At 43.0% G+C, this 10953-nt stretch overlaps 1 protein-coding gene across 1 annotated transcript in view; it reads left to right on the top strand.

The window, feature by feature from the left end:
• Window positions 1-943: 943 nt before the first annotated feature.
• Window positions 944-10953, top strand: part of LOC121022938 (translation initiation factor IF-2-like) — a 26844-nt gene continuing 16834 nt past the window's right edge. The window contains exon 1 of the mRNA XM_040464526.1: window positions 944-1003. Coding sequence (XP_040320460.1) covers window positions 944-1003 — 60 coding nt within the window. The remainder of the gene's footprint in view (window positions 1004-10953) is intronic.

The raw sequence follows: 10953 nt of genomic DNA, 5'->3' as shown, positions 1-10953 counted from the left end.
TGGGCTAAGCCCTGGGTGAGTGCCAGTGAGAGGTGGGGGCTCCCTTCTTCCATCCAGGCCCCACCTGTGGGAGACACTGCTGGGGCCCAGACAGCTCCCACCCCAGCTTGTGGGGTTTCGCACCAAGAGACGTAAGCCAAGGACACCTCAGAGCTACTCCTCCCTGCCGCACCCCCTGCACCCTCCATCCAGGCACTCAGCTCCTAAAGCAAGGATGTCAATCACAGACAAGCACACCACTGTCCACACCCACAGCACAGGGCTGTACCTCAGTTTGCCAAAGGAGAAAAGCAAGCCTTAGAACAGAGAGCTCCCAACTCTCTCGGAGAAGCTGGTTTCACTTGGAATAGCATGCAAAAAGGGTTCTGGCCAAAAGGTGCTCTCAGAAAGTGGGAATTTTGGAGAGGTCCTTGAAAAGAGAGTAAAAGTCAATGGAGATAAAGACTGACCTGTCCAGGCTGCCTATTGTGCCAGAAAGAAATGGGGAGACAGGTGGGAAGGGCCCACTGGCGTTAAAACATCTCAAACACTGACCCCAGACACCACCCAATCAAAGGAGCCTGAATTTAATACCATCAGTTTAGAAAGCAAATTACACCCCACAACACTGAAGATGGGATCAGAGAGAAAGACAGAAATGAGGGGTGCCTGGGTGGCTCAGTTAAGCGTCCGACTTCAGCTCAGGTTGTGATCTCGCGGTTTGTGAGCTCGAGTCCCACGACGGGCTCTGTGCTGACAGCTCGGAGCCTGGAGCCTGGAGCCTGGAGCCTGCTTCCGATTCCGTGTCTCCCTCTCTCTCTCTGCCCCTCCCCCACTCGCACTTGCGCTCTCGCTCGCATGTGCCCAAGCTCACTCTCTCAAAAATAAAGATTAAGGAAAAAAAAAAAAAAAAAGACAGAAATGAGTAGGGCCAAACCACCACCATCGCAGGGTGACTATGGGCATGGCCAAGGCTATGGCCTCTGAGGAATGTCATCAGAAGCTGCACCCTGCCCAGAGTGGAGTAGGGGACAAAGACTTTGCTTAAACAACCTAGCCGGTCATCAAACAAGTTAAAAAGCAAATAACTAACAAGCCCAGAGGTGGGGAGTAGGCAGATCAGCACCCTGAGTGGACACAACGCATTTTCTAAAATGCTCAATATCTAATAAGAAATTACAAGACATGCAAAGAAATAGGAAAGCATAACCCACACATAACCCATCAGAAAAAAAGGCAGGCAACAAAAAAGGTCTGTAAGAGGACGAGATGTTAGACTTAACATCTGTGAGGATGTTCAAAGAACTACATGAAACGTGACTAATGAACAAAAGGGAGGGATGACACTTCCATCAAGTAAGTGATAGGAATAGGAATTATAAAAACAAGAGCCAAAAACAAATTCTGGAATTGAAAAGTAACTGAAATGAAAAATTCACCAGAGGGGCTCAACAGTAGATCTAAACTGATAGAAGAAAGAGTTTGTATCCTAAAAATAGATCAAGAGATCATCCGATCCAAAGAACACAAAGGAAAAAAAATAAACAAAAATGAACATAGCTTCACAGAAATGTGAGACACCAATATATGTGTAATAGGAGTATTAGAAGGGGGAAGGGAGCCGAACAAAATATTTGAGGAAATAATAGCTGCATAACTTACCAAGCTTATTGTAAGTATTAATTTATGCATCCAAAAAGCCCACAAACTTAAGGTAGACACACGTATCGTAGTCAAAATGTTTCAGAGACAAGGAAAAACCCTTAACAGCAGTAAGAGGAAAACAAGTATCACTTACAAGGGAACTGCAATTAAGACAATTTAACAGAAAAAATATACATGTAATTTAACAGGTAATTCTCAGACACAGTGGCAGAGACCTATACAAAGTGCTCAAAGAAAGAATTCTATGTCCAGCAAAACTATCAAAAATTAAGATGAAATAAAAATATTCACAAACAAAAACAAAAGGAATCTGTTGCTTGCTCACTCTGTGTAGCTGACTAAATCACATGCCCCAAAAGACACATTAAAGTCCTTTCCCCCTGTTCTCCCACCTATGAATGTGATCTTATTCAGAAACAGGGTCTTTGCACATATAATTGAGTTAGGATGAGATTATATTGGCTATTAGACGTAACAGACAAATACAGAACACTCAACCCAACAAAAGAATACACTTTCTTCTCATGTGCACATAGAACATTCTGGAGGATATGTTTGTTTTTTTAATATGAAATTTATTGTCAAACTGGTTTTCCATACAACACCCAGTGATCATCCCAACAGGTGCCCTCCTCAATGCCCATCACCCACCCACCCCTCCCTCCCACCCCCCATCAACCCTCAGTTTATTCTCAATTTTTAAGAGTCTCTTATGGTTTGGCTCCCTCCCTAACTTTTTTTTCCCCTTCCCCTCCCCCATGGTCTTCTGTTAAGTTTCTCAAGATCCTCATAAGAGCGAAACCATATGATATCTGTCTTTCTCTGTATAACTTATTTCACTTAGCGTAACACTCTCCAGTTCTATCCACGTTGCTACAAAAGGCCGTATTTCATTCTTTCCCATTGCCAAGTAGTATTCCATTATATATATAAACCACATCTTCTTTATCCATTCGCCAGTTGATGGACATTTAGGCTCTTTCCATTATTTGGCTATTGTTGAAAGTGCTGCCATAAACACTGGGGTACAAGTACCTCTACGCATCAGCACTCCTGTATCCCCTGGGTAAATTCCTAGCAGTGCTATTGCTGGGTCATAGGGTAGATCTATTTTTAATTTTTTGAGGAACCTCCATGCTGTTTTCCAGAGCGTCTGCACCAGTTTGCATTCCCATCAACAGTGCAAGAGGGTTCCCATTTCTACACATCTTCTCCAGCATCTATATTCTCTTGATTTGTTCATTTTAGCCACTCTGACCGGTATGAGGTGATACTTCAGTGAGGTTTTGATTTGGATTTCCCTGATGAGGAATGATGTTGAGCATCTTTTCATGTGCCCGTTGGCCATCTGGGTGTCTTTTTTTTTTTTTTTAATTTTTTTTTCAACGTTTATATATTTTTGGGACAGAGAGAGACAGAGCATGAACGGGGGAGGGGCAGAGAGAGAGGGAGACACAGAATCGGAAACAGGCTCCAGGCTCTGAGCCATCAGCCCAGAGCCCGACGCGGGGCTCGAACTCACGGACCGCGAGATCGTGACCTGGCTGAAGTCGGACGCTTAACCGACTGCGCCACCCAGGCGCCCCATGGGTATCTTCTTTAGAGAAGTGTCTATTCATGTTTTCTGCCCATTTCTTCACTGGATTATTTGTTTCTCGGGTGTGGAGTTTGGTGAGTTCGTTACAGATTTTGGATACTAGCCCTTTGTCCAATGTGTCATTTGCAAATATCTTTTCCCATTCCATTGGTAGGCCATAAAACAATTCTTAATAAACTTAAATAGGTCAAAATCACACAAAGCATAGTCTCTGACTAAAATATAATAAAGCTAGAAACCAACAATAGAAGGAAAACTGGAAAATTCACAAATATATGGAAATTAAACAGCACTTCATCAACCAAAAGGTCAAAGAAATAACTAAGGAAATAAGAAAGGGGTGCCTGGGTGGTTCAGTCAGTTGAGTGTTCGAATCTTGATTTCGGCTCAGACCATGATCTCAGAGTTGGTGGAATAGAGCCCCACGTCAGACTCTGAGCTGACAGCACAGATTTTCTCTTTCTCTCTCTCTCGAAATAAGTAAATAAAAGTTTTTTAAAATGCAAAGAATTTTAAAAAAGAAAGAAAAAGACAAGTCAAACTAGTAGTAAGTCTTTGCAAAGTATGTATCTAATAAAGAACTGGCACACGGAAAATATTAAAAACTCTCAAACTCACAATAAAAACCCAACTTTGAGGGGAAAAAATTATTTAAATAGAGACTAAATAACATGTATGACAGGGGCACCTGGGTGGCTCAGTCAGTTAAGCATCCAACTTCAGCTCAGGTCATGATCTCACAGTTTGTGAGTTCGAGCCCCGCGTTGGGCTCTGTGCTGACAGCTCAGAGCCTGGAGCCTGCTTCGGATTCTGTGTCTCCCTCTCTCTCTGCCCTTTCCCCAGCTCATGCTCACTCACCACTCACTCGTTCTCTCTCTCTCAAAAATAAACAAACATTAAAAAAAAATTTTTTTTAAATGAACACATATGTATGACAAAGAGCCTATGTAAAGCTTCTCAACAGTACACTGTCATTAGGGAAATTAAAACCACACCAAACCACACCAAACCCCAGGACACAGCTAAGAGAATGGGCTAAAATGCAAAAGACCCGCCCCACTAAGTGCCGTCAAGGGTGTGGAGCAAGTGAGCACTTCTATTCTGCTGACAGGAGCAGGAAGGGACACAACCACTTAATGAAATAGTCTGGCAGCTTCTTAAAAAAGTTAAGTACTTAAATACACCCCTACCATATGACCCAGCCATCCCTCTCCTATGTGACGAACCAAGAGAAAAAGAAATATAAATTGCATGCAAAGGCTTGTACACAACCGTTCACAGCCACATTATGGGTAAAAGCCAAAAAGTGGAAACATCCCAAAGGTCCATCAAAGGCAAACATAAAATGGTGGAATATCCATAAACCCCATTCCCCTCAGCACTAAGGGAGAATGAGACACTGATACCCTCAACGACACGGATGACCTTCAAAGTAACTATGCTGAGAGAAGCCAAACAAAAGAAAAAAAACCACACATATTCTCAGATTCCTTTTCATAAAATGATAAACACCCAACAGTAATAAAAATCAGCATTTGCTCAAGGACAGTGGGGCGGGAAGCAGGAATTACAAAGGACATAGAGACACTTCTGATGATGACACATTCGTTACAACGTAGTTGTGGTTTCATGGATGTGTATGCACATCCAAACTTATCAAACTGTGTGTTTCAAAGATAGGCAATCTCTTGAATGTCAATTATACTTCAATGGACTCAGTTTTTAAGAAAGATAATTAAGAACCTTTGGTCAGGGATTAAAAACTCCAATGTCTACAGGAAGTAGACAGGGAATGAGCAAAGCGAGCTGGATGGGAATTATGTCGAATTTAGCAGGACTATACCTTGTTTACAGACAAGAGCATTCCCGTGGATTACAGGGAATACAGGCCCAGTGAGGGCAGATTCCAACTTTTCAAGAGAAGACAGAAATACGGATTTTTTTTCCTAATCGTTAAACACAAGCAACTAATTCAAACTGTGGTCAGTTTTCTGTTAGGCTTCTGTGTTCGTTTTCCTTACTCCACCAGATCACATACTTCACGAAAACAGAGAGCATTCCCTAGCTACGACAACATGAACAAAGTCCCAACATTTTTTGTAAGTAAAAAGTTTTGTTCATGGCTGTTTTTGCCATCAGTACACAGGAAAGGAATTAATAGTTACAATCACCCTTGGCAGATATTGCTAATTACAGCACCCAGTTCCGCTGAGGCCAGAAAACCCTTATGCCACGCTAACAACAATCCCTTAGAAATCTTGTTAAAAATCATACAATCCTTGGCCCCTCCCTGAATCTGATCCAGTGGGCTCTAGGAATTGTGATGACAGCTAGAGTCGGGAACCCCCTGCCCCAGTCAACCTCTATCCAGCAGAGAAGACACGCCAGAAGAAAATTTAACTGCCGTCTTGCTATGTAAGTACTTCCTGAAGTTAAATCCATGAAAATCAAAATTAGAAGCCTGGATTATGCAGAAGTAATTAAAATAAATACTACTGCAAAGAAAAGACCCCCATAAAATGTCCGAGAAAACTGGCTATGAAATTATTCCAAAATAAGGATTAGTTCAACCCATATCCTTCATCAACAATTATTTATTGAGCACCTAATGTGTGTCTGGCATTGTTCTAAACACCTGGCATATGAGATGTACAAAATTAAAATCTCCACCCTGCTGCGGCGCCTGGGTGGCTCAGGTCATGATCTCACAGTTGGTGAGTTTGAGCCCCGCATCAGGCCCTCTGCTGTCAGAGCAGAGCCTGTTTCATTCCTCTGTCCCCCTTCTCTCTGACCCCCCACCACTCGCATGAGCATGCACTCTCTCTCAAAAATAGAAATTAAAAACAAAAATCTCCACCCCACGTAGGTTACTAACAGGTAGAGACAAATAAAAACCCCATGAACAAATATATATGGAAAACGAGGAGGAGGGGAGTGGAAGGTGTTAACCAGGCTGATTACAATTTTTTTTTTCCAAGTGCAAAAAAGGTGGTTTCATTAAAGCACGAGGACAGGACCCATGGGCAGAAAGAGCTGACTGATCAAAATTTTAAAGCCCGAGTGGCCGAGCAGGTTAAGCCTCCAACTCTTGATTTCAGCTCAGCTCGTAAGTTCACGGTCTGTGGGATCAAGCCCCACATCTGGCTCTGCACCAAAGCATGGAGCCTGCTTGGGGTTCTGTCTCCCTCTGCCCCTCCCCCACCCAAGCACATGCAGGTGCGCTTTTCATCAAAATAAATTCTAAAAATCTTTTCAAGATTTAAAAAAATTAAATGTACATGGGGCGCATAGGTAATATAATCAATTTTAGAAATTAAACCAATGCATTTTAACAATATCATTCGTAAGTTCACTTAAGAGAAACAATAAACCCATTACATGTTAACAGAACATATTCTTTTTAAGATTATTTTGAAAGAGAAAGAGAGAGATGGGGGGAGAGGGGGAGAGTGAGAGAGTGAGAGAGAGAGAGAGAGAGAGAGAGAGAGAACGTGTGGGGGAGGGGCAGAGAGAGTGGGAGAGAATCCCAGGCTGGCACTGTGCTGTCAGCACAGAGCCTGACCCGGAGCTCAATCTCAGGGTTCGCGAGATCATGACCTGAGCCAAAATCAAGAGTCAGACGCTTAACCGACTGAGCCATCCAATGTAATGTCTTGCAAATGTCTTGCAAATGCCCCCAATGTAACAGTCTTGCAAAACTCCTTAATATCTGTCTTTGGAGAAAACAGCTGGATTTTTACGTCTGATTCTGCTTTCCATCTCCTGCAACATTTGTTCTAATTGAAGTGCGTGAAAAAAATGCAACACCAAGTACATGTGAAGTTGCAAAAGAGAGTGTTAATGGTGTTTTCAGAGAACTTCAGATAGTCTTGATACTATACCAATACTTAACAAGGGGCAGGTTCTTAAAGCCTGTTTGCAGTGCAGAATCTGAAGCGTTATCAATGAACATTTCGTACTCTCGTCTATTAAAATGCACCGCTGTGTCTTGCATTGTTAATATATCTTTTATCATGAGTGATCGTGTAACATCGTTTTGAAAATACCGGTTCACTGGGGCGCCTGGGTGGCTCAGTCGGTTAAGTGGCTGACCTCGGCTCAGGTCATGATCTCGCAGTCCATGAGTTCGAGCCCGGCGTCGGGCTCTGTGCTGACAGCTCAGAGCCTGGAGCCTGTTTCAGATTCTGTGTTTCCCTCTCTCTGACCCTCCCCCGTTCATGCTCTGTCTCTCTCTCTGTCTCAAAAATAATAAACGTTAAAAAACAAAAAAAATTTTTTTAAAAAAAGAAAGAAAATACCGGTTCACTGAGTTATCCAGTGCTTCAAAATCTGGACACTTTTCATCATTCAATATCAAAAATTAGATCTGTTATTAACAGCACCACCAATCTCATCAGAAAGGTCTTCAAATATTGGGATGTTTTCAAGTTCACCACAGCAAACACAACTTTTCCAAAATTCTGATTTTTGCCTGAAAGCTTGGATTTTCTCATTGGCAATCAATACTGTCAGGTGCTTCTTTCCTTGAAGAGGCAGGCTCACTTCATTTGCAAGCACACTTCTGGCAAATCCTAAAGGCTGAGTGATTATAGCTGGCCAATTGTCTTTTCAAGGAAAACTGGTGTTTCATGAAAAAAACAAAACAGTAATTAAACAGCTAATTCAGTTCTCAACACAACCAGACAAGTACTGTTCCCTGGGAGCCACAGACGGTAATAACGGAAGTGCCTTATGCGTACTTCCCATTTCGTCTTAAACCAAAAAAAAAAAAAAAAAAAAAATTATGGACTCGGTCAAGATTTAATAAAATAACATCTACTACTTCATCAAGGGTCTAACTAAACAAAACTGTAATTTTTTTTTCTGCGTGGCCTGACTTGTATCATTTTGTGGCTGAGGCGACTGACTCGCCATTACTTCTGCAACACTGGTACAAATTTACAGCACTGTGAAAAGGGCACACCGGGTCTTAGTACTATTATGAACACAGCGCTCACAGACCCTCTAAATTCATCTTGGGGACCCTCATGACTTTGAAAGCCGTTCCCATCCAATCAGTGAACATCGACAGTATGGAGAAGGACGCTCACCAAGGAATGTTTTATCCACAGGGGAAAAGTGGAAGTCGGCCAAAAGAAGACAAAGCAGACAGGTACAATTAAAATGACAGTCTTGAAACTGCACACTAGGCAGCAATAAGAACCGTAACTAGTACTGTTCTGCTTCCTGACATGGAAAAATATCCACAGTAACATAATGTGAGAGAAAAAGTCCCACAACATCATGTAGTATATAATGCTCCATTTTATACACGAAACAGGCGTGTCCAGCTGTGTCTCAAGGATATGAGCAAAAGTGCTAGTAAGAGTCATCTTTCTGTATGGAATTACAGATTGTCTTCTGTATTCCTCCTTACATTTTTACAAAACCCATTTTCTTTCTTAGAATAACAACTTGTCCTTACTAAAGTAGTAACCCACTTGTTATAAAACTTCTTCCAATACCTAAAAGTACACAGATGGTTTAAAATCACCCCAAATTTCTCTGATCAGAAGTAACAATCATAACATCAAGTGAACATTACTCCAAATGTCTATGCACACATTTGAACGTACAATGCACAAACTAAAACAGGATGGATGGTACGGGATGTCTTTAACAAAGTACGAAATTTCGTACTATCTAAATTTATCAGAAAAAGCCACTCAAGTAAAAATCAGTGGAATGACTGAAATGCAAGTAAAAATTTCTTCAACGCAGGAGATATTTTGAGGGTAACTGCCAGCCCCCCCCAACCCCCCAAAAATACACACAGCATGACAGGGGCCGAGGAGAGTGAAGCCTGGTGTCACACGCTAGGCAACAACCGACAGAAAGGCTGAGCGATGCCCAGATTTCCGACAAGCAGGCGGACATACAGGGGAAACGGCACACAGGCTGAAAAGTGCTGGGCGAGCCCAGGAGACCACGAGTAGTTCGAGGTCAGTACGTCTGAAACACCATTCACTGAGAGAAGCAGCAGGAAAAATAAATGCTGAGAAGGCAGATTTGGGGCATTACTGAAGAATCGACGTGAGAAATCTACACTCAACACGCAACATGACTGCAGTTTGGAAAGATTATCTGGCAACAACAAAAAAGCAATGACTGAAGAGACAGAAGATAAACAATGGCCTGAACAACAAAGAATCGCAAACCAAGAAGTAAGGGGAAAGTCCTGGTTAGCATCACAGGAGAGAACAGGTGGGAGAATAAGACAATGACTAAACCAGAATCTGTCCGAGTCCAGGTCCTGTGGACTAAATGACAGGGACAGAAGAGAAGTCAAAGAAAACATCAGGATTCTGAATCCAGAGTATTAGTGGGATGTGAACTGACTGGTAATTGTGCTGGTTTATTTTGGGAGTGGGACGAGGAGAAGGTAAGGAGTTCAGTCTTTAAAATGCTGCATGGGTGGGGCGCCTGGGTGGCTCAGTCGGTCGGCTCAGGTCATGATCTCGCGGTCTGTGGGTTCGAGCCCCGCGTCGAGCTCTGTGCTGACGGCTCGGAGCCTGGAGCCTGTTTCAGATTCTGTGTCTCCCTCTCTCTGCCCCTCCCCGACTTGTGCTCTGTCTCTATCAAAAATAAATAAAATGTAAAAAAAAAAAAAAAAAAAGAAAATGTAAATGCTGCATGGGTCCCATTACACACCAGCCATCCTTTGTAATACTGTCTGACTTGCTGACTGTACAGGACTGAGACGTCTCTGACTCTCAGACACTATGTGAAGGCTGAACGATCCCATTCCATTCTGATCCTAATAATCCGGAGTTAGCACACAGGTAAGGGCTCAGTCTCACAAGATTGCCCAGCTGCAAATGGGATGCCCAGGCTACACCACACATCTGTTGCCCAACTACAAATTCAGAGGGTCCCACAATCACCCTTCCCCTAAGTTAAGTAATTCAACTGAACAACTTACAGAACTTACATCACAGAACCCAGGAACACCTGGTACTTACTACGACAGTTTAAAAGATAAAAACGAACGGTGGGATTAAGGACAAGGCTGGGAAGGGTTCAAGTGCAAACGCCTCTGTCCGCACAGTTAAGGGTATGCCACTGTCCCCAGCACGGGGACGTGGGAAGCTATCCCAAATGTCTTCACTGAGGGATTTCTATGGAGGTCTCATTACACAGGCATGACTTAAACCACTGACCAATGATGACTGACTCGACATCCACTCCCTGTCCTACCTCCCAGGAAATGAGGTTGAGGCTGAAAATTCTAACCCTTTAAATATGGTTGTTTTTTTCTGGCAACCGGCCCCCATCCTGAAACTAGCTAGGGTCCCCCCACCCCCAACAGTGAGTCATTTGTTAGCATACAGAAGACAATAAATTCAAAGGGTTTTCAGGGCTGTGTGCCAGGAACAAAATCCAAATATCGTATTTCTTTTTTATCACAAACACGGTGTCACCTACGAAGTCCTGCTTGCCAGAACCTCATAATGTGACCTTATTTAGCAATAGGACCATTACAGGGGCACCTGGTGGCTGAGTCAGTTAAGTGTCCGACTTCAGCTCAGGTCATGGTCTTGGGAGTTTGAGTTCAAGCCCCCGCGTCGGGCTCCCTGCTATCAGCACAGAGCCCGCTTCAGATCCTCTGCCTCTTCTCTAGAGTTCTCTCTCTCTCTCCCCAAAATAAATAAGCATTAAAGTTGTGTGTTCTT

This window comes from Herpailurus yagouaroundi, unplaced genomic scaffold, assembly GCF_014898765.1.
Source record: "Herpailurus yagouaroundi ecotype Mexico unplaced genomic scaffold, PumYag 483, whole genome shotgun sequence".
NCBI lineage: Eukaryota > Metazoa > Chordata > Mammalia > Carnivora > Felidae > Herpailurus > Herpailurus yagouaroundi.
This window is presented reverse-complemented; position numbering and strand designations above follow the sequence as displayed.